The sequence below is a fragment of the Oryctolagus cuniculus genome, chromosome 3, assembly GCF_964237555.1.
Source record: "Oryctolagus cuniculus chromosome 3, mOryCun1.1, whole genome shotgun sequence".
NCBI classification, from domain to species: domain Eukaryota; kingdom Metazoa; phylum Chordata; class Mammalia; order Lagomorpha; family Leporidae; genus Oryctolagus; species Oryctolagus cuniculus.
Genome location: NC_091434.1, coordinates 6,884,167 through 6,907,722, shown reverse-complemented (window position 1 = coordinate 6,907,722; position 23,556 = coordinate 6,884,167). Strand labels below are relative to the sequence as shown.

General features: G+C 54.2%; 1 protein-coding gene across 3 annotated transcripts in view; it reads left to right on the top strand.

Moving 5' to 3' along the window:
- The window catches only part of EIF4E2 (eukaryotic translation initiation factor 4E family member 2), a 30,343-nt gene extending 7,533 nt beyond the window's left edge, over positions 1-22,810 (top strand). The window contains exons 3-8 of one of the 3 annotated variants that reach the window (XM_051834204.2): positions 1,963-2,097; positions 4,889-4,993; positions 8,519-8,671; positions 8,758-8,894; positions 14,828-14,906; positions 20,464-22,810. In XM_051834204.2, the coding sequence (XP_051690164.1) occupies positions 1,963-2,097; positions 4,889-4,993; positions 8,519-8,671; positions 8,758-8,894; positions 14,828-14,873 (576 nt within the window). In that variant the 3' untranslated portion in view covers positions 14,874-14,906; positions 20,464-22,810. Of the gene's footprint in view, positions 1-1,962; positions 2,098-4,888; positions 4,994-8,518; positions 8,672-8,757; positions 8,895-10,541; positions 10,798-14,827; positions 14,907-20,463 lie in introns of those variants that run through there. The other 2 variants (XM_051834205.2, XM_051834203.2) reach the window with 2 other exon arrangements.
- The last annotated feature ends 746 nt before the right edge of the window (positions 22,811-23,556 follow it).

The window sequence follows — 23,556 nt, the reverse complement described above, 5'->3', positions numbered from 1 at the left end:
ATTTATTTTTATTATTTATTTTAAAGACAGAGTTACAGAAAGAGGGAGAGTCAGAGAAAGAGAGATCTTCCATCTGCTGGTTCCCTCCCCAAATGGCCGCAATGCGGGAGCTTCTTCCAGGTCTCCCACGTGGGCTCAGGGACCCAAACACTTGGGCCATCCTCTACTACTTTCCCAAGCACATTAGCAGGGAGCTGGATTGGAAGAGGAGCAGCCAGGACTTGAATCAGCATCCGTATGGGATACCGGCGCGGCAGGCAGCGGCCTTACCTGCTATGCCACAGCAGTGGCCCCAGAACTTGCGTTCATTTATTTACTTTTGCTTTTTGTTTTGTTTTGTTTTTTAGGAAGAGAGAGGCAAACTAATTCACTCCTCAAGTGCCTAGAACAACTGGAGTGGTGCCAGCAGCTAGGAACTCGGGCCAGGGCTCCTAACTGGGTGGCAGGAGCCCAGTCCCTTGGGCCTTCACTGCTGCTTCCCAGGGTCCCTGTTAGCAGGAACCTGTAGTCAGGAGCTGCGTCTCAACCCAGGCACTTGGGCGTGGGCTGTAATCATCTGAACTGCCAGGATAAACACCCGCCCCAGGGCTCACGTTTGATATGAGCATTGCTTGCTTGCTTTTTTTTTATTTCAAAAAAATTTTTTTAATAGAAAACTTTTATTTAGTAAATACAAATTCTGAAAGTATAACTTTTGGATTCTAGCAGCGGTTCTTCCCCCGCATAACCACCCTCTCACCCGCAAACCATCCCATCTCGTACTCCCTCTCCCATCCCATTCTTCATTAAGATTCGATATGAGCATTTCTAATAGTGGCTGACACTTAACTGAGCTCCTCCTCAGTGCTAGGCTCTAGCTAGGCCTCTGATGTCCTGCCAGCAGCCCTGTGGAGTGGTGGCGGTTTTCCTCATTTTGCAAGTAAGAAGCTGAGATACAGGGGTCAACGCTGTGGCTTGGCGTCTTAAAGCCCCTGCCTGCAGCACCGGTGCTCCAGTACCTCCCAGCCCCACTGTCGACCCAGCTCCCTGCTAAAGCGCCTGGGAAAGCAGCAGAGGATGGCCCCAGTGCCTGGGACCCTGCACCCACCTGGGAGACATGGAAGAAACTGCTGGCTTCTGGCTTCAGCCTGGCTCAGTCCTGGCTGTTGTAGCCATTTGGGAGTGAATCAGTGGGTGGAAGATCCTATCTCTCTCTCTCTCTCTCTCTCTCCCCCCCTCCCTCTCCCCCCTCCCCCTTCCTCCCTCCCTCATTCTCTCTGTCTTTCAAATAAATAAATCTGAAAAAAAAGCAACAGGTGAGGTACTAACAGGTAAAGCATCTTGCCACTAATAAGTGATAAAGAGCGTCATAGAAGAAGCAGTGCTAGACTGGACATAGGTTAAGATAAGATGCAAGGCCGGCGCCGCGGCTCAACAGGCTAATCCTCTGCCTTGCGGCGCCAGCACACCGGGTTCTAGTCCCGGTCAGGGCGCCGGATTCTCTCCCGGTTGCCCCTCTTCCAGGCCAGCTCTCTGCTGTGGCCAGGGAGTGCAGTGGAGGATGGCCCAAGTGCTTGTGCCCTGCACCCCATGGGAGACCAGGAGAAGCACCTGGCTCCTGGCTTCGGATCAGCGAGATGCGCCGGCCGCAGCGCGCTGGCCGCGGCAGCCATTGGAGGGTGAACCAACGGCAAAGGAAGACCTTTCTTTGTCTCTCTCTCTCTCTCACTGTGCACTCTGCCTGTCAAAAACAAACAAAAAGATAAGATGCAAACAGATAGCTGTGAGATGAGGTAGAAAGTCACAGAAGCCACCCCAGCAGTGCGGGGCGGAGAGTGGGAGCTCACTGTGTAAGCAGGCGCCTGGGCGTGTGCTCGTGCTTGGTGTTTTGTCCTCTCCGCTGTGGAAGCGGTGAGGGTGTGCTGTGAAGTCTCTGACTCGGAGCATGTGGCAGACCAGGGCTGACAGACCTCTGCTCCCCAGGCTGTTGTCCCTGGACCGGCAGAGCACCCCCTGCAATACAACTACACGTTCTGGTACTCCAGGAGGACCCCGGGCCGCCCCACCAGCTCCCAGAGCTACGAACAGAACATCAAACAGATCGGCACCTTCGCCTCTGTGAGTACCTAGTGGGCCAGGGCGGGCCTCGGCGTCCGCTCGGCCGTGCCCGTCGCGCTGGGTGCTCGCCCTCTTGGTGACCCGTGTAAGGTGCTGCTTTCTAACTCGCTGACCGAGCCCCCAGCGGCAGATGTGTTCCCTCTGAGATGTCGTATTTGACATCCAGAGTTAGTAGGTGGTATTGATCAGAAAGGCATAACAGAAAAGTACAGTTTTATCTTTCTGTCTTTTAAGTACGTATTTATTGAGTCCTTAGGACATGCAGAGTGTCCTGTGGTCGTTACACGTGGTGTCCATCTTCGTAGAGTTGCATGGTAAAGTCAGAAGCAAAGTTTCAAGTTTCCTTTGTATTTAAGAACCTCTCATTAGGGTTTTGGCCACAACTTTTCCTTTGTTTTAAAAAGAAAATGAAACCTCCGGTCACTGCTTCTGTGGGTGCCATGGGCACAGAAGGCCCAGGCTTCGTCTCATCCCCCTCCTGGGTGACAAGACTTGTGTGTCCCAGGAAGCTGACCGCAGCTGACACCAGGCGTGTTCGGCCAGGGTCCGTATGTGCTGCTGTGTGCCGTGCACTCCCTCTCTGGGCAGAGTCAAGTGCAGGATTTGTCGCTTTCTGGAAATGACTGAGGCATTTATCTTGAAGGAGAGCACTGCCATAGGCAGTAACCATTGCAGTGAACTGGTGAAGAGAGGGTAGCAGCCACAGGCGTTTCACCTGTGTGGTTTTCTTCATTTTGCTGCCCCATGAGGTCAGTTTTACAAATGAGGAACCTGAGGCGGGGCCTCCATGTCTAAAGTCTCAGATCAGCCGTAATTCGCTTGGGCTAGTTAGGGAGCCAGGCTTGGTTGTCAGCTTCCAAAGCCCTTACCATGCACCAGAATACAAAACAGGCACCATGCACGAGCTGTTTGTGATATTTCAGAGAAAGCCTGCATTTATTAATGAGAAGGCTGTTCAGGCCAACCAAATGAGATCCCCGCCTTGGGCTGAAATTCTGCCAAGTTGGTCTTGTAGTGCTGTGGGTCTCACACTAAGCAGGTGATCTGATTACCAGTTAAATATGGACATCTGATGTTCGATCAGTGGAAAATAAATGTAGTCGGCATGTCACCAGCATTTTTAAAACTGGAGCCGCCTTGGAGGAGGTGGGTTTGAGATTGAATTTAAAGAATCTGAACAGGTGACGAGAAGAAAATTCTAACTTTGGAAATACACACTTCTAACATTCCGGAATGCATTACAGAAGTTTTAATTGCCTGAACAACAGTGAACTAAAAATAAAAAAGAAACAAATTTTGATTTCCTGTTCTGTGGGAATGATAGAACACGAAAATGACATTCATTCATTGTGTTCTGAGTGACTGTTAACCGCTTGAGGAATCAGAGACGAGACTGGACTGAGAAGTACATTTTCATTAAGAACCCTGTTAAATTATTTTAGAATAAATATAAATATGTCCAACATTCTCATTTCTCTCTTGTAAAAAAAAAAAAAAAAACCCAGGGCCGGTGCCGCGGCTCACTAGGCTAATCCTCCGCCTTGCGGCGCCGGCACACCGGGTTCTAGTCCCGGTTGGGGCGCCAGATTCTGTCCCGGTTGCCCCTCTTCCAGGCCAGCTCTCTGCTGTGGCCAGGGAGTGCAGTGGAGGATGGCCCAAGTGCTTGGGCCCTGCACCCCATGGGAGACCAGGATAAGTACCTGGCTCCTGCCTTTGGATCAGCGCGGTGCGCTGGCCGCGGCAGCCATTGGAGGGTGAACCAACGGCAAAGGAAGACCTTTCTCTCTGTTTCTCTCTCACTGTCCACTCTGTCAAAAAAAAAAAAAAAAAAAAAAAAAACATGAATTTACCCAATTTGTACATGGAGGGTGTTATGGTCTTTCCTTTAAGCTCATATGTTAAACTGGGAGATTGATCAGGCACGCCTTCCTGGGTGAACACTTCTTCAGGACTCACTGGAAGTGTGACCGAGTGCTTGGATCTGCTGTCGTGTTATTAAGCGCTTTAGGAAATGGCTCATTATATTCAATTGCCCGCAGAGAAGTAATTACATTGTGAAATGTGTTGTCAGATACAAAGTAGTATTTCCCAGTGGTCCTTGGTTCTAATCTTTGACAACATTTTGACATTCTTGAAGCCAGCATGACTAAGCAAGCAGTATCCTGAAACAGCAGAGGACTAGGAGGGGTTACAGGCTCTCATCTACTCTGATGCTGGGTTCCGTGGGCCGGATCAAGGCCTGAAGCCGCCTTTTCAGTGATAAAATGAAAAATAGTAGTTGAGATAGTTTCTGATCTCTTTATTGGACTATAAGCATTTATTTGATTTCAGGTAGGACTTTCGAAAGAAATCTCTCTCTGTCTGCCTTTCAAATACATAATTTTTTTTTTAAATCTTTGATCAAACAGTGATTTGGTTCTGAAAAGACGCATTCAGGCTGAGGCCTGACTGCTTCAGGGGTGTCCACTGTGCCTTAAACTGGCCCCCTTGCCAGTGTGAGGCGTCTCCTGCAGCTGCAGTGGAAGAATGCAGACCACTGAGGCCCCGTTTCTCACCCAAGGAGTTAGTTTTTCTGTTGCCAATGTTTTGGTTTTTACAAATGCAACTATCTGCTAGCTTTTCCTCTAATGTGCCTTCCTTTCTACACAGGCCCTAAATGAAAGTGTATCCTTTGAAAAGAATCAGAGGCAAAGTGTCTTCATGGTCCTGTTGTGCAGTAAACCTGCAGCCTTGAATACAGTCAGAGAAAGAAAAGATACATCTTTTGTTCTCTGGGGTCCTCTCTCTGCAGGTGGAGCAGTTCTGGAGGTTTTACAGCCACATGGTGCGACCCGGGGACCTGACGGGCCACAGTGACTTCCATCTCTTCAAAGAAGGAATTAAACCCATGTGGGAGGTGAGGACTGCGGGCCTCGCCCTGCTTTTCTGAGCAAGTTTATTTTTCCTTTGTTTTCCCCCTACCACAGTTAGAAGTATCTTCAGGTCTTTTCCCAAAGCTGCGTTACAGTTAGCTGGATCCTGGGAGCCTGCGCAGGCGCCACTGCTTATCTGTGGGTTGGTACAGGGAGGTTTGTAACGATTGTTGCCGCTCTAAAATGGTGTTATTAACACTGTGTTACCCTTAGTCCCATTAAACTCACTTGTTTGTGTGTAGTATTTTTACATAGTATACGTGTGACCCTGGAGTCCTGGAGCTGAGCTCGGTGACCTCCGTAGAGCACCTGTGGGCTGCGCTCCGGTGGGAGGCATCTTTTCTGATGCCAGGGCGTTGTTGCAGAAGGCAGCGCCCACCGCCCTCAGGCCCACTGCAGTCGTGCGCGGTCCACTGCTCCCAGGACCTTACCCAAGTTAGATATCATCGTCACCTCCAAGGGCAGAGAGCCTGCCGTTGGCCTCTCCCTGCCTCCCGTCACGGTGCACAGGGGTGCTCTCCAGTGCCCACTGCCCCGTCCCCTGCCTCCCTGGCTCAGCTGGCCTGTTTCCTGGTGGCGCCAGCTGTCCTAGTCCTCCAGAGCGCACTTGGCCTCTGTCAACAGCTACGATCGTCGTGCTGTGTATCAGAAACTTTCTTGTGTGTTGCCCTTGCTGCACAGCATCTGTGTAGAGATCGGGGCTTCCTGTGTGTGTGCTTGGTACACAGTGACCCTCGGTAAACTTGGAGCAAATGCAGTAATAAATGATTTGTTTGGAATCTGGTGTCAATTCATTTTGATTACTAAAATAGTTCCTATGAAAGGTTCCTTAAAGGGTCTGTTGAGCCACTTTTTGTAATGGCTTACAAAAGAGTACTTCAGAAAGTTCGTGGAAAAATGGAATTAAAAGTTTGTGGGGCAGGCGTTGTGGTGCAGTGGGTTAAGTCACCCCTTGGGATGCTCACATCTCGTATTGAGTGCTGGCTCTGGCTGCTGCACTTCCAAACTAGCTTCCTGTGGTGCATCCTGGGAGGCAGCAGGTGACGGCGTAGGTGCTTGGGCCCTACCACCCACATGAGAGAGCTGAGTGGCTCCGGCCTGGCCTGTCCATGGCTGTTGCGGCCATTTGGGAAATGACCAGCAGGTGGAAGCTTTGTCTGTCGCTTCTTTCTTGCTTTCTTTCTTTCTTTCTTTTAAGATTTTATTTATTATTTATTTGAGAGCTAAAGTTATAAACAGTGAGAGGGAGCGGCAGAGAGAAAGGTCTTTCATCTGCTGGTTCACTCCCCAAATGGCCGCAGTAGCTGGAGCTGGGCTGATCCGAAGCCAGCAGCCAGGAGCTTCTTCCAGATCTCCCATGCGGGTGCAGGGGCCCAAGGACTTGGGCCATCCTCTACTGCTTTCCCAGGCCACAGCAGAGAGCTGGATCAGAAGAGGAGCAGCTGGGACTAGAACCAGTGCCCATATGGGATGCCAGCACCGGAGGCGGAGGGTTAACCCATGCCACGATGCCAGCCCCTGTCGCCTTGCCTTTCAATAGATAAAAATAAACATTTTTTAAAAACAGGTAAGTTTGGGAGCCAACATTGTAGCAGTGGTTAAGCTGCCGCTTGCAATGCCAGCATTCCATGTCGGAGTGCCAGTTCGAGTCCTGGCTACTCTACTTCCTGTCCAGCTCCCTGTTGCATCTGGGGAGGAGGCAGCAATGGATGGCCCAGTTACTTGAGCCCCTGCCACCCATATGGTAGAACCAGATGGAGTTCTTGAACCCTGGGTCCAGCCTGGCCCAGCTTCAGCTATAGCAGCAGTTTAGGGTATGCACCAACTGATAGAAGATTTTTTTTTTTTTTTAAAGCTGGGAGCTTCCTCCAGGTCTCCCACTTGCGTGCAGGGGCCCAAGCACTTGGGTCGTCTTCACTGCTTTCCCAGGCCCATCAGCAGGGAGCTGGATTAGATGTGGAACAGACGGGTCTTGCCCATATGGGATGCCGGTGCCGCAGGCGGAGGATTAACCTAGTGAGCCATGGCGCCAGCCCCTGTGAAGTTTTTGTTTGTTTGTTTTTTGTTTTTTTAATATTTATTTGAGAGAGAGGAAGGGAAGAGATCTTCCATCCACTGGTTCAGTCCCCAAATGGTTGCAGCTGTCAGAGCACCATTCCCTCGTCCAAAACATTTTAACCTCCATGGTTGCTGTCTTCATAATATGCATTGTCTGTGAAGTGGTTTGTGTTTTTTTTTTTTTTTTTTTTTTTTTTTTTTTTGACAGAGTTATAGACAGTGAGAGAGAGAGACAGAGATCTTCCTTCCGCAGGTTTACCCCCTAAATGGCCGCTACAGCCGGCGCTGCGCCAATCCGAAGCCAGGAGCCAGGTGCTTCCTCCTGGTCTCCCATGTGGGTGCAGGGCCCAAGCACTTGGGCCGTTCTCCACTGCACTCCTGGGAAGAGGAGCAACCGGGACTAGAACCCAGCGCCCATATGGGATGCTGGCGCCGCAGGCGGAGGATTAACCTAGTGATCCACAGCACCAGCCCCTGTGAAGTGTTTTTTTGAAAAAAGATTTATTTATTTGAGAGAGAGGAAGGGAAGAGATCTTCCATCACTGGTTCAGTCCCCAAATGGTTGCAGCTGTCAGAGCTGGGCAAGGCCAAAGCCAGGGCCAGGAATTCCACCAGGGTCGCCACCAAGGATAGCAAGGGCACAAGTACTTGGGCAATTCTCTAGTGCCTTCCCAAGTACATTAGCAGGAAGCTGGATTAGAAGCATAGCAGCTGGGACTCAAACCCGGCACTCTGAAATGGGGTCTGAGTCATGGACCTGGCATTGCTGGCAGTGACTGAACTCCCTGCACCACAGTGCCGACCCCCCATGAGCTTTCTGAGGACCCTCTTCTGCATGGATTTCAAGTTTTTGGGAACCAAAATAAACTTCTGTTTGTTTGTTTGTTTGTTTGTTTGTTTAAGATTTATTTATTTGAAAGAGTTACACAGAGAGAGGAGAGGCAGAGAGAGAGAGAGAGAGAGGTCTTCCATCCGCTGGTTCACTCCCCAATTGGCCACAACAACCAGAGCTGAGCCAATCTGAAGTCAGGAGCCAGGAGCTTCTTTCAAGTCTCCCACAGGGGTGCAGGGCCCCAAGGACTTGGCTGTCTTCTGCTTTCCCAGGCCACAGCAGAGAGCTGGATCGGAAATGGAGCAGCCGGATATCAAATCGGCGCCCGTATGGGATGCCGGTGCTCAAGGTCAGGGCATTAACCCGCTGTGTCACAGCGCCGGCCCCAAACTCTCAGTTTTCATTCCATTTTCCATGAAGCTTTTGGAGTACGCTCACATTGTTTGTTTGTTTGTTTTTTTTCCCCATTCTGTCTCTCTAGTCCTACCACTGTTTTTCTCTTATGAAGTTGAGAATTGAAAAATGACAACATGTGTTGGTTTTCTAGGGATTCTTGGCTTTTTACTGTAAAAGAAAACTGTGAAGCCATAGTTTAACCTTAACACTTTCTGTCTTTCAGGATGACGCAAATAAAAATGGTGGCAAGTGGATTATTCGGCTGCGGAAAGGCTTGGCCTCCCGTTGCTGGGAGAATCTCATCCTGGCCATGCTGGGGGAACAGTTCATGGTTGGGGAGGAGATCTGTGGGGCTGTGGTCTCTGTCCGCTTCCAGGTAAGCCCCCGTGTCGGGCTCCTGTGACACCTTTTTTCTCCTCACCACCCCTGGTTTGGTTTGATGATCCTCCGTCCTTCCCATAGGAGGACATTATTTCAATATGGAATAAGACTGCCAGCGACCAAGCCACCACCGCCCGCATCCGGGACACGCTTCGGCGAGTGCTTAACCTACCTCCCAACACCATTATGGAATACAAAACTCACACCGACAGCATCAAGTACGTGTTGGGGGGGTTGGGGGGCCCAGGTCCCTGAGCTTAGCCCAGGTAGCTCTGTAGTTGGGCCCGGAGGCATGTGGTTGTGCAGGAGACTGGCTTGTGGAGGAGGGACAGACCAGGCTCCCCAAGGCTTCTGGCCAGCTTTACAGCTCTTGGTCGGCGAGGCTCCCTGGCCACCTAACCTGCAGGTGCTCTGGAGCAGAGAGAGTCCTTCAGCAGAATCCCAGTTGCACTGGCTGGGCTTGCTTTGTTTCTGCAGGCTGTCCCGTCTTTGCTACACTAACAGTATCCTAAAATGAAAGACAGCGCTTCTCTTTCTGGCTGTTTTTTAAGACAATTTCGCTGAGCAGAAGTCCTCTTCCCTGCCACCCCTCACCCCACTTCTGCATGTCTTTTTAACCTGTTAGCTTCAGTCTGTTTTCTCTTCCTGGGGAATTGACTTCTTCCCGGAACGACGACTCCATTCCCTGCTGTGTGCAGCTGAAGTCCGAGGAAGCAAGGGTCAAAGGGCAGCGTGAAGGCTGCAGGGAAGGGTTGCTCTGCTGTGGCCCCAGCCCCAGGGGAATGGAGCTCTCTGTCCTTAGGGAATCAGTGGCCAGGCTTCTCCTTCTGTGGCTGAGGGTCAGAAGTGAGCCGGGTCTTAGGGAACAGGTGTGGGGCGTGGCTGAAAGCTGGAGGAGAGGGAGCTGGCTCGCAGTCAGGGCGCTTCGTTCTCTCCCTTGGCCCCCGGCAGCTGTGCCTTTGGCAAGTCTCTCTGCAACTCGGCTTCAATTCCCCCAGCTGTAAAATGGGCAGAGTAATAGTTACCTTCCAAGGCTGTTGTGAGGCTGACGGAGTCTGTACCTGAGGGTCCTCAGATGGGCAGTGGTCTTACAGGGCCAGGTGTTATTGTCGTCGTCGCCATCATCATCATCCCGTTCTTAGCAGGGACAAGTGGAGTGCCCAGTGCTCTTGTTCTGCGGTAGCACAGACCCTGTGAACCTCTTTCCTGTGCATTCGCAGGTAGCGCGGGGGTGGAGCTGGCTCAGACTAGCCGAGCGTCAGTTTTAACTGGGCACACTGCCATGAGCGTTGTTCCCTAAGCCAGTGGCTGGGAGTGACTCACTGGAGCCCCCGAGAGTTACGAGCCAGCATGGCCCTGGTGCTTGCCTTAGCAGTCCTGTGTCTGCACTGTTTTTCTGTAGTAAACACGTCTTACTCTGTGTTCTGGGTGGAAGTAGTTGTCTGCCCTCCAGCCAGGTTCAGTCCAGGCTGGAGAGATTGATACTTTTTTCTAGGACTCTATTTTCAAGGTCCCCAAAAATCGCCTCCCCCCCAGAGCCTGCTTTTCGCCTGGATAGGAAAGGGAAAGCTGAATTTGTCATGAACTCTCCCCTCTCCTCTGTTCTCCCTTTCTAATACCCCAAAGCAGTGTGTCCTGACTTGTAGAAACCTGTGTGCAAGTCCTTCCAGGATTAGGAGAGCTGTGGACTTGGGCCCAGTCTGCTAGAGACTGGTCTCTTCTCGCTGCTTGTCAGAGGCCCACCTCTGGTACTCCAGCCCGTAGCTGTAGGGGCCAGACGACCCTCCTTGAGACCAGATGTCACTTCCCCTTGCATCTCCCTCTCTTTCCCCTCCAAATGAGCCAACCTTTTGCACTTCCACTAGAATGCCAGGCAGGCTGGGCCCCCAAAGGCTCCTTTTTCAAAACTTCTGGAAGCCGCGGTTGAACGTGCCATGACCTCTCTGGATGGCACCGTCATTGAAGCTGGCGTCATCGGAGTCTCTTGTTCTGTTGGCCTGCTGCCTGGAAGATCCTTCTGTCCTGGACAAGAGGAGTTGGAAGAGCATTTGTGTTTTAAGGACAGGCTGACGCGGAGCAGCCACGACACAGCTGAGATCTCTAATAAATGGTGCTAAACTAGCTTGTCTCGCGCTCTTGCTCTTTATGGTGCACTGAAGACGTGGCCTCGCACTGCCTGCTGCCATAGCAAAGGAAGGCCCAGACTTCTCCGCGGAAGGCATCCTGGGAGTCCGCAGGCCCGCTGTATCGTGCCCTGGGGTGTGTTGGTTCAGGACCGCTGAGGTCTGGCCTAATGAGGTGACATCTAGCTCTCAGAATAAGGCCCCATTTTCGGATTGTTCTGATGGAGCCCGCCGGTGACCAGAACAGAGGGAGTGATAGTGGATTCAGCCTGGAAGTCTGTTAAGGTCGGAAAGGGGGATCTTCGGCCTCTGCTTCGCTGGCTTGCATTCGCCTTTACTTCAGAGAAGTCTCTTGCCTGGACGCAGCGGCCTGCTCCTGTCTGTGTGGCTGTGCGCGTATAGCTTCTGGCTTGGTGCTGATGGGGTTTTCTCACTGGTGCCAGTGCTGCCTGAGCCACCAGCTCTTGGCCAGCCTTTTCCCTCCCGCTTTCCTTCAGAGCTGGGGCATCTTCCTCTTTGAGCTAACCCTGCCTGCAGACCGCAGAGGGTTAGCCCTTCTCTGCCCCCAGCACATCCGGATCTGGGCAGGGCGGTGTTTTCCTCCAGTCCCGGCAGCCCGTGTGCGCTCCTGGCTTTGGCTCACACGCACTGCCGCTCAGCCTGTGGCCTGCATGGAGTTTCCGCCAGCCTGGTCTTACTTGAGGCTTTCTGAGGAGTCACCCCCAAAACAGAAGACAGTGATCGTTTCTGCAGATGCTGGGTCGCTGCCGGAGGCTCTGGGACAGTGGCTGAGGGTGCAAGGGTGCCTTTCCCGGAGTGGCAGTTCCACACCTGACACCCCATCTTCTCCTGGTCTAGGGTCCCACAGGGCACACACTGCAGCTAGTGCCCTGTACTCAACATTCTGGGGTGCTTTTGTCATTGTCTCTGTTTCCTGCATAACAGATTGGTTGAAGTACTGAGCAAATGGGAGATTGGTAGGAATCCGGAAAGGCGCAGGCTCTGTTTTGATTGTCAAAATTGCCTTCCCTGGCCCATTCCCCCTTTGCCTTCCAGTGTCATGTTCCATGCATTGACCTTGAGTTCAGCCGTATTGTAGCTGCTCCTAGGGATGAGCTTGATGTCACCCTGCAGAGTGAGAGAAAGCACCGAGCTGACTGAGGCCCACATGAGAGCCAGGGTCAGAAGGGCTCCTCGTGGCTCTTCCACAGCCCCAGGGCACATCAGCGGCTGGGACTCGGGATCCCAGGGACAGTGAAGGGGGACAGCTGTATTGGCGTTCCCCCTGAGCTGCTGCCAGTGGCAAGAGGATGTGGAGGAGTGGCCTCTGTTCTTGGTCGGGGTCAAGCGTCCCTGACTGCAGCTGCCTGGGTTTTGGTCCAGTTTCCAGGGTCCTCCTTTGCCTGTTGGATTTCAGCCCTCCTCCAGTCACACCGCTGGTGGCCTTTTCCTGGGGTGCGCCTAGGTGAGCTGTGGGACCCTCATGCCCCCCAGAAGGGGGCCTTGAGCTGCTTTGCCGCAGCAGGCTTCTGCCTGCCTTAACCACCCACAGTTCACTCCCGAGACATGAGAAAATGATTAAATTGGGTTTGTGCATAGGCCACGGCCCCTTTCAGTGAGGCCAGTTTGTGGTTGTGCTTTCAAAGGCCTGGGCCTTGTAGGCATCAGGTGATGCGTCGTAGCCTGCTCTGATGGGAAGTTTCAGGGCACAGCCAGAGTCGGAAGGCCAGCAGCACAAAGCTGGGCTCAGAGCCGTATCAGACAGCGCTGTCTTGTGTGAAGAGCTCCTCTGGGGATGGTCCCCTGGACTCCCCGTGTGTTTCTGGCCCCGAGTGGAGAGGGGGTGACAGAGCCAGCTTCCCGTAGTGGCTGTGGTACCGGGGAAACCCAGCTCCAGGAGAACTGCGGGCAGGTGACGTCACTACTCCTGTATTCTAGAGGAGCAAAGGTCAAGTCACGGATTGCCCTTTGCCACACCCAGAGACCACTGTCCTCCAACGCTGGGTGTCCATGGACGGGCAAGGACCAGACCTCCCCTGCTCCTGGGCCCTCCAGCGCGGTGCCTGCCTGTCCTTGGGACACGTCCCGCCACACTGACGTTCAAGTGGGCAGGAGGCCGAGCTCACCCCCAGGTGTGGCGGGCTGAGGGCAAGGCTGTGACCCTTGCAGGCTTTGGGTGGGGGTGGAGTGGGTACAGAATGACATAGGTGTGAGATATCTGCTTTTAGGTAAGTGAGGTGGGACAGGAGTGGTCCTGAAAGGGCCCTTTGTGACCCATTTGGATCTTCGGGGTTCCCTGTAGACTGTATTAACTTCGGTAATTTTTTCCTTTTTTAAATACTTAAGTCACATGACACTCTACACTTTGGTCTTTCTTTGCCTTTGAAAGAAGAAAGTGTTAATGTTCTGTAATGTCCCAGGGATGCGGGGTAGAAAAACAGCTGGAATCTTCATCCCTAGCCCTAGGCAGTGGGTGTGCCTCTTAGCCACGCCGCTGGCCTGTGTGAATAGGCGGGAACGTATCAAGGGCTGTGGCCGGCTGTTTCACGTCCACCGAGTTATGCGAGGAAACACAGACCCTCCACGCTGAGGTTTCACAGTGAAAATACCTGTGCAGCCACAGAGGGCTCGGCAAGGAGCGCGCAAGTCCCTGTTTCCTCAGGTCCTCGACACAGCTCTGTTCGGGCGGTGTAGGTGTAGGCCCTTCTGGAACCAAAGGGGAAATGAGATGAACCTTAGACACAGCCGTGTCGTTTCCTGTTGACACGTACATTGTTTAAAATAGGGTTTAAATCCTGTCAGGAGGAGCGAGGGGTTGCCCGGGGTCATCGGCCACGTGCGGGATCTGGCTAGCCCTTGGCTGCTCTTGGCCTGAAGAGGGAAGCTGCCTTCTGACGTCACTGTGAACTCCTAGAGCCCTTCGCGTCACCGTCTTTGCAGAAGGGGGCTGTGGAAGACGCCTTAGTCTGGAAGGTGACAGAGACCGGCACGGTTGCAGGGCAGCTGTACGTTTTTCTCCCAGCTCACTTAGCGTATGCTCTGGGGGAACCAGCGACTGCCATCTGTTCTAAGAGGTGGATCATTGACTTGGAGAAGAGGGATGTGCTCCTAGAAGAATGGACCGGTGGTGCCAGTGTCTGTGTGTGTTTCCTCTTGAACACAGAAAAGCCACGTGTAGAAGGAAGCCTGGCCATGAAGTGTATTTCAGTGAGCTAATAGTAAATGTGTCACCAGTGACACTATTATCACCCTGGATACATGTCACCAAATTAAGCCAAGAATTGGAATAAATGATGGTGCTCTATGTAATTCCCAGGGAACTCTGGGGCTGAGAAGTAGCTTGGGCAAAAAGGATATGAGCCGTCTGAAGAAGCTGGAGTCGGGGTGGACTTCAGAAGCGCAGGGGATCGCTGCCCTGGTCCTCACCCTGCAGCGCCCCGGGGCCTGCCGTCTGCGGGGCGCCGCCGCGGCTGCCCGATCCCCTCCCGCGCACGTCGCTCGTCCCTGCCGAACACCAGGCTCTAAGCTGAGTTGTTCAGCATTAACATTGTAGTGAGCATTGTTCCTGGGAATTCTGAACTGCTGTGTCCTACACAGCTTACACTTTAAGGTAATAATTACGTGGCGTCTTCAGAAACGAGGAACCGAAGCGTCCAGTCTCTGAGTTTAGGATGAGAAGGCTGGAAAAGCAAAAGCAGAGGAAACGTAGTTTGCTCTTTAGACATCACATCTTCAGATACCGCATGCGGAACGCTGGCTGCTCGGCTCTGTCCTCGGGTGAGGCCTGTGAGGAGGCTTCTCTCCCACCAGCTGCTCCCAGGGACCCCGGGGAGAGCAGGCCGTGCTGTGGGCCTTCGCTGCAGCAAACACGACGGTTCCCTGACAGCCGAGCTTCGGCTCTGACCCGGCGCGCCCCCAGCCTCCTGTGCTCCACTCAGCCCGAGGGCTCCGGAAGTGGGAAGTGGGGGTATCGTGTCTCTCTGTTTGATCTGAATGTGCTGTTGTGTTTTTTGTCTCTGGTTTGCCAGGGCCTGGGAGGAGTTTCATGGCCTGGTGAACAGCAGCGGCCGCTGATCGGACGCTTCCCCTCTGTCTCTCACACTCAGGGTAGGGCCTTGTCTATCTTCTCTGTACCCCCGTGGCATACCTCTCCACTGTAGGACCCCTCTTCCCAAGGGGTGCGCCTTCCCATGTACCCCGCTCTGGCCCAGCGTGGAGCCCCAGAGAAAAGCACCGAGTCGCACACCCTGGGTCACGTGTCTCCTCGTGCGCCCTCGTGGTGCCTCTGCGCTCCCATGTGGAAAACAAGGCGCCACAGGCCAGAGCTGTCTGAGTGCTCGCCCGGGCTCACTCCACGGCAGGCCACAGGTGTGGCTTCTCCTCACACGGGGCCAGGGCTGCGCCGTCTGCCCGGGCAGGTCCTCGGGGCCCGGGGGTTAGGGGAGCGGTGATGCCTCTTGTCTGGTGGGCGGCTGTCAGGTCTGAGGAAGCAGGGGTGTCAGCGATGATGGTGAATGGGGTGGAGTTCGGGGCCCTGGAAGGGACAGTTGCAGGCTGTTCCGTCACCAGGCCGTCACATGGTCACTGGCAGGAAGGAGCTTTTGTGTCCTGGTTAGGAGCGTGGAGTCCAGGACTGCCCCTGGCAGAGGGGGTTGGGCACACTTGTTGGAAATGAGAGGGGCAGGTGAAAGACCAGGGCCTGCTCCCCGAGGGTGTTTGTGCAGTGGGGGCGGAGCACCTCACCGCTGCAGGACTCCCCGTGCCCACAAAGTGGGGAGGGCTCTCAGAGGGAGGGCAGCATCGCTGGACCAGGAAGTGATGACCCTGTGCGGACGGAGGCGGGCGGCTGGCGTCAGGGCCCCGGGTTCCTAAAGAGGAGCAGCCACAGAGCCCGGCCACACGCGTGCAGCCCAGCGCTTTCTCTTTAGCGGTTTGATTTCATTATTATAGATTCATTTTCAGATGGTAATCCAGATTTTAAAAGTGGCCATCTCAAGAGGCTTCTCCCCTTAGAGTGTGGGTAACGCAGGATTCCCGGATTCCAGGAAACCTGGGGTCTGCTCTGGTAGTGGAGAAGTGATCGATTTGTAAGGAAGTGTTTGAAACGAAACACTTAGATCTTCAGAGGCCGCAGGCTGTAATGGAACTGCTTTAATAATCTTATTTTTAATTGTTTCTAGGGTCCCCCCCTGGTTTTTTAAGTATTCTTAAAATCGGGGTGTTCACAGTGAGTGTGCAGAGAAGGGTTCTAGCATCCTTTCATTGGCAGCGTTTGCTTCTTCATGGCCATCAAGTGATACCTTTAAAAACAGAGGGCGTCCTGGGTTCCCAGGGAAAACAGTCTCTCTAGTGGAAGCAAGCAACCCAAGAACAGAGACCGAGAGTGGCCCTCCCCGAGCAGGCCAGCTCCCCCAGGAAGAGTACGGGAATGGCGCTGGGAAGTCACATCTGCGCAGTCGCCACTGTGTAGTCTCGGATCTGCAGTGAGGGCGGAGGAGGGGTGCTCTGTGGTCTGAGGGCTCGTGGAGCCCAGGCTTGGGAGTCCGTGAGGAGTTTGAGTTTCAGCAGGAGGCGAGCCGCCGGGGAGAGGACGGCCCGGCCCACTGCACTGCTGGGCCCTGGCTCGCAGAGGGCTGCAGTGCTCGGCCCGTGCCGGCCCCTGCCGGCCTCTGGCACTTTCGCCTTCTCCCCCTTCCAAGTGGATCATGATCTGTGAGGAAATTTGGTAGAAAAACTGCTATTTCAATCAAGAGTGCTCTTTGAACTGTGGCTCTGGCATAGCCGTGGTGGGAGGATTCTGGTCACTTAGGGATCTGGGCCAGCCCGCACGGGAGAGAGGTCTCAGATCTCGTGCTATGGGGGAGTGCAGGTGGTCACTCAGTGGAAGATGCAGATTGAGATTCGCTCCACTGACTCTCAGAGGGTTTGCAGTTGACAGAACGGAAGCCAGACTGACCTATGGTGGCCAGCTGAGAGCCAGCGAACGTTCCGAGGACCACGGGCACTGCCTCTGGGAGCCGCTGGGAGCGCCCCTCGGAGCCACTGCGTGGGGCAGAGCCTCAGGCCAGGCTTCCCCTCAGATGACTGCCAGCTTTCACTTGAGGACCCAGAATCTCCATGGTGCCCTGCTGGTCACCAGCACGGTGGCCGGCCACCCCCACCTAGGGCAGGAGTTCTACCCCTCTGTCGTCACCCTCAGGAGTTCCCCCTGCCCTCACTTGTGGAGTCCAGAGTTGGCACTGGTCCATTTCTGTGGAAGCTTGAAGGTGGGCACTGAGGCACAGTGGAAGCCGACGCGGGGTCCTTAGGACACCGGGGGTGTGAAGTGGGAGCCGGCGACCTCTGAGACCTCGTCGTCAGGACCAAGGCGCGCCCCCTTCCAGCACTGTGGGGCTGTGGCTCCTGTGCCGCACGGCCAGAGGGCTCGCCTCGGAAGCTCCCTGTGGACTCTCGTTAGTTTACTTTTAAAAGACAAGAAGCCTGTTTAAAATATGCATATATATATCTTGTTGTGTCAGCCACTTCCTGTGTTCTCTCCTCCCTGTCCCTGGTCTCTGGGTGAAGACGTGATAGAATATTTGTTCCCCGCTGGTCTGAGGCGAACACACTGCTCACTGCGTTTGGCACTGAGCCATTCCCAACCCCCCCCCCTTTTTTTTTTTAAGATTTGTCTATTTGAAAGGTAGAGTGACAGAAGAGGGAGGAACAGAAAGATCTTCCATCTGCAGGTTCACTCTCCATAGGGCTGTAATGGCCTGAGCTGCGCCAGACTGAAGCCAGGAGCCTGGAACTCCATCCCAGTATCCCATGTGGGTGGCAGGGTCCCAAGCACTTGGGCCATGCTCCTCTGCCTTTCCAGGTGCATTAGCAGGGAGTTGGATTGGAAGTCGAACAGCCGGGACTCAAAGTGGCACTCTGATACGGAATGCCGGTGTCACAGGCTGCGGCTTAACCACGGCGTCGCAACCTCAACCCCAACCCCAACCCACTTACTTTAAAAATGGTGACCCAAAGCCACAGGGCCTCACTGGCAGGAGCAGCCCCGTCCCCACCCCACTTTGTTGCTCTCTGTTTTCCTGTCCGGTCTGGGGCAGTCTCAGCTGGTTCTCCTGGCTCTTCTGTTCTCCTCCATTTTGCAGTTGGGTCTTAGAGCAGTGAGACGCCTTAGGTTTTCTGACTATAGAGAGATCTGTAATAAGAGGAAAAAGGTAAATAATGGATACCTGAATGGAACAGTGTGATGGAACTTTTCCATTCAGCTGCCACGGAGAATTCCTCCCAGAGATGACATGAGCTGCTAATGGCTATGACTCTTGCAGATTCTCTCAGCACCATGGAGCCAGTAAGGACTGGGTCCAGATGCTGGCCTGCTCCAGGAGTAGACGGCTGCCCCGCTGGAGTCTGACTGCCATCCCACGCCCTGCCTTTCTCGTCGCCCCTCTACTGGCACGTCTTGCTCTCGGCGTGGGCACAGAGCAAGAGTAAGACGAGTGCCTTCTGGGATGCAGGCACAGCCCTAAGCTCATTGTCCTGCGGGGCGCTCAGAAATGGCACCCGGGGTGCTTTGTCCTCTGCTGGCTACTTGTGGCACCACAGAGCGGCCTGTCCTGTTGGAAGGATGTGTTTTATGCTGTTCGCCTTTTACAAAGATGGTCACCCCATTAGCTTTGTGGTCAGCCTTCAGCTCTTGGGGTGAAAACCGTTAGAATGCTCAGGGGCCTCGTGGGCATGCATGTCGGTTATGAAATATTAGTGGGGCCAGCGCCATGGCTCACTAGGCTAATCCTCCACCTGTGGCGCCGGCACACCGGGTTCTAGTCCCAGTCGGGGCGCCGGATTCTGTCCCGGTTGCCCCTCTTCCAGTCCAGCTCTCTGCTGTGGCCAAGGAGTGCAGTGGAGGATGGCCCAAGTGCTTGTGCCCTGCACCCCCATGGGAGACCAGGAGAAGCACCTGGCTGCTGCCTTCAGATCAGCATGGGGCGCTGGCCACAGCGGCCATTGAGGGGTGAACCAACGGAAAAAGGAAGACCTTTCTCTCTGTCTCTCTCTCTCACTGTCCACTCTGCCTGTCAAAAAAGAAAAGAAAAGAAAAAAGAAATATTAGTGGCCTTCTGAGGTGGTGACATCAGCTCTTTCCAGCCCAAGTCCCCCGACCCCAGCTCCAGTTTCCCTCCCGGTGTACATGGCACCAGCCAGGCGCTCGGGGGTTAGGAGCTGTTAGTAGCGACCGTCGGCATTGCTGCTGGGCAGCCCGAGCCTCTGTCGTCACGGCTTGTTTACTCTAGACCAATTCAGTACGCCCGGTTAATTGTAACGGTCTTGAAATGGGCTTGTTGAAGCCATCGCTTCTAGCATGTCCCTTTAAAGTGGAAGAGAAACAGTGACTCCAGAATCCAGGTCAGTGAGAATCTCTGTGTCCAAATTGTTGACAAATGCAGGTCTGGACGCTGGCCAGGGCAGCAGCTAGGGTGGCATTTCAAGCCCCTGCGTGGGACAGGCATTTGACAGGCATTAAGCCATTGCTGGGACTGCCACACCCTACGTCTGAGTGGCTGGGTCTGACCCTGGCTTCACTCCTGACTCAGCTTCCTACTAATGCGGACCCTGGGAGGCCACAGGCAGTGACTGAAGTCCTTTGTGGGAGACAGGATTGAGTTCCAGGCTCCTGCCTTTAGCCTGCCCATTCATTTGATGAATGAGCCAGCAGACAGATGTACGATCTCTGTCTCTCCCTCTAAATAAGTAAATGAATACATTTTTAAAAAGTAAATCAGTAAGTAGTGTTTTGTTTCTAAACAAAGCCCCCTGCCAGCGCTGCGATTTTGAGACTGTGGTGAGGTGAGCTGCCAGCACACACTTGGATTTCTGGTGTGGGACGGGAAGGTCCCTAGTGGGTGGCCTAGCCTAAGGGGGCAGCAGGGATGTACCTGGCCCAGCACACGTGCATGCCCTCGCAAACCAGAGCCAGTTTCTTGAGTGCAGGGCACTCCTGGGATCGCCTGTCCTTTGATAAGCACCTCCGAGTGTTAAACTGAGAATTCTGTCCATTTGCTAACTTGGTTGGTTAGTTGGGTTTTTGTTTCTGTAATCTGTTTGCATGATTTTTTTTTTGTCAGGTGTGCGGTGGGGTAGAGGGAGACCGTCCTCCTCACCTGACCCCACCCGCCCAGTTCCACTGCGCCTGCGCCCTTGCCTCGGGTGACGGCTGCTACCCGTTTCTTGCGCAGCCTCTCAGTTTCTTAACCTGTGTACACGCAGCTATGAGCAGAGAGCCTGTTCCCCCGCCCTCCCCCTACCATGAGCAGTAGCCTCGTGCCCACGCGTGTCCTGCCCCGGGGCGTGTCACTTAGCTCGGCCATCTTTCCACATCAGGAGCCAGCGCCCCTGTTTATTTTCCCAGCTGCCCAGGGTCACGTTGCGCGATCCTGCCATGCCTTTAGCACTCAGTCCCTCTGGGCCTGCACGGGCTGGCTTCTGGTGTTCTGCTGTCATGGACAGCCGGCCGCCAGGGTTTGCGGGGTCTGGGAGGTGGGTGCTGTAGACAAGATGGCAGAAGGTCATGGGTGTGCTGGCAGAGTTGCGGGTTCAGTTCCCTGTGCATGTATGGCTGTGCCTAGAGATCCCTGTATTGAACACTCTATTTTCTCCCATTTTTTTCTTTCAGGGACAATTCAAGCTTTCGAAATACAAAAATCACATTGTGAGAGTACCCAAGCTGGCAATAATCCCTTTCTGTATGTGTGTGTGTGTCCGAAACGGATGGCAGGCCTCCAGCCAGCCCTCCCGTCTGCTCACGGAAGGGACGCCCGAGCCCTGCGCTCCCCTTTTGCACTCATTCCCGGAGGACGGACCCGCTAGACAGCCCCCAGCATCGCTGACGCATAAGGCGGGAGCGGAAGCCGCGACTCTGTACTAGACGGACGCTGTTTTAAAGGGGTCGGGGGGGCTCAGCCTTTCGTGTTGCTGTGTGCTGTCCAGGTGCCCCGGACATCCCGCCGTGCGCGTGCGTCCCCCGCCGTCCCCAGGACGTGGTGACCGCGTGTGCGGGCCGGAGCCCCAGCGAGAAGTAGCAGTATTAGGAGTGTCTGCACACCCAAGAGAGGCCCAGAGTCGCTAGGAATGCCTCTTCCGGCTTGGCCATTAAATTATTGGGACATTTCAGTTTCTTCTTCTCCCCTTGCCCCCTGAACCCACAACTCTCCAAAAACGTGTTGTGAATGTGTTGACTGTCCCGGATGTTGCATTGTCTCCTGCCTCCTGCCCGCCTGTCTTCCCTCTGTGTGACTCTCCTCTTGTTGGGCACTGCCGCACGTAGACCTGTAAGCCAGGGGGCGTGCTGGTCCCACTGGAGCGGCTTCCAGGCTGGGCCTTGGTCAGTCAGACTGGCACAGAGGCCAGTGCGGCTAGGAGCCAGCTTCCCACATGGGCTCTGAGTGTAGGGTTTGGAGCTGAGCGCAGTGCCAGCCGTCTCCCGTGTGTGTGCCAAGCCTGCTGCACTGGGTTCTTGCGTGCCCCTCACTGAGGGAGGGGAGCGAACACTGGTGCCTGCCAGCTGTTAACACCTGGCTGTGTACATTCAGTGACCCTGGAACGGAACACCTGAAGGGGAGGTGATGCTGGGGGACAGCGTGTGTCCGCAGTGGTGCTGTTGCCCAGCTGTGCGGCAGCACACGTGGGCCGAGCCAGGATGCCCAGGCAGAAACCCTTGGAGGCTGCTGCAGGCTTGGGCAGTGACCCCTCGCTCCTCAGCAGAGCTGGGTGATCTGACTCCTGAGGACTGGAGTCCGCGAGGGGGACTAAGTAACGAGCGAGCGTCCTCCCGCAGCCTCGGAGTGGCAGCGTCTTACTCGGCTCTTGTGAGCAGAGATCACAGTACCTTAAATTAAGGCCTCTCTTTAACACATATCCCTGAAGGCTAGGGGACCCTCAGCCACCTGGTCTCGGAGAAAGCATGCAGGAGGGAGACGCGTTTCCCTAGCATGTTTGTATCACTCCCTTCCTGTTTTCCAGCCCCTGAACACCCTCTCCGCCCACTGTTGCAGGATGCTTTTTCCCACAAACACGAGACAGCAGGAGCCTCCCGTGGCAGGGGCGGTTAGGTCGGGTGGCGAGGTCTAGCTCCAGGAATGTGAAGGATGCATACTGGTGTCCAGGAAATCATGGGGCTCGGGCCAGCAGAGGTGCCACGCTGACCTCACGGGGCGTGAGGGCTGCCTCCTGAGACTCGGTCACACCCGGGGGCCTTCACGCTGGCTCAAACTCAGATTTGCCGTGAGAATTCCAACAACACACTGGGGCTCGCCCTCGTGTGGGCACCTGCCTGACCGCTGTGTGTGTGAGTGGCCAGCAAGCCTAGTGATCAGCTGTATTGTCCTTATTTTCGTGCTTTTTTTGTCCTGTTTGTTCAGATTTTTGGATTTCTTATGTTTTCCAGAGCTGCTCATGTCCCCCCTTCTTTGTGGCTGTGGTATGTGACAGCTACCCTTCCCGGCAGGTGCATGTGCCTGGTGCGGGATAGGGCGAGGGGTCCTGCTGCCGGGCGGCCTCTAGGCCCAGTGTTCTGGATGCTCTGCCTCACGGCTGTGGGGGAGTCGCAGTGGTCAGTTTGTCCACACCCCCTGTTCCTAGACTGGCTTGAGCGCTCTTTGCCTTCATTTTGACCCCACGGGTCTGCTATGCCGAGCCACAGCACGGTTGCTGTTGCCGTCTCCCTGGTCTAGAGCCAGGAGGGGGAGGCCTGCCGGGCTGTGGGACGGAGCGCAGCGTGGCAGGTTGCAGCCGGGAAGAGCTGCCCTCCAGGGACCCTGTACTCTGTTCTGTGTGCGTGCGTTCCCGGGGACACTGGCAGGGGCAGTGACCTAACACCCAGAGGGAAGCCCGTGGTCCACGACGCTCCAAGGATGAATTTCCGAGTGTTTGCCCAGGAGGAGCAGAGGCTGTGACAAGAGTGATTTCGTGTCGCACTTTCGGAGCAGTTGTCTACTGCAGTAATAAACGGAAGATACCTGCAAGCTCTGGGCTGTGGACTGGTTATTTGGGGAGGCGGGCCACTGGTGGTTCTGCTCTTAGGCGTTCCGAAGCACATGGCACTGTCCAGACAAGATCATTGACACACTTTTTGTTTTGTTTTGCTTTAGAGATTTACGTATTGATTTATTTGAAAGAATTAGAGGGAAAGACAGATCTTCCATCCACTGGTTCACTCCCCAGGTGGCCACAACAGCCAGGGCTGGGCCAGAGTGCAGCCAGAATCTTCATCCAGGTCTCTCATGTGAGTGGCAGGGACCCAAATACCTGGGCCGTCTTCTGCTCTTTTTCCCAGGCCATTAGCAGGGAGCTGGATCAGGAGTGGAGCGTCTGGGACTCGAACCAGTGCCCATATGGGATGGTGGAGTCGCAGGCAGCAGTGTTACCTGCTGTGCCACAGTGCTGGCTTCTATTGACACATGTTTATGGAAATATTCTCTAGTTGCTATTAGTCATTGCCTCAGGTCAGTTTACATATTTAAAATAGCAGAATATAGCTGTTAATTCTCTGTAACATGTAGTAGGGAATGTTGGAGTAGAAAAGGTTCAAAGAATTAGTTTTTTTTTAAGATTCTATTTATTTGAAAGTCAGAGTTACACAGAGAGAAGAGAGGCAGAGAGAGAGAGAGAGAGAGAGAGAGAGGTCTTCCATCCGATGGTTCACTCCCCAGTTGGCTGCAGTGCCCAGAGCTGCAAAGATCCAAAGCCAGGAGCCAGGAGCTTCTAGGTC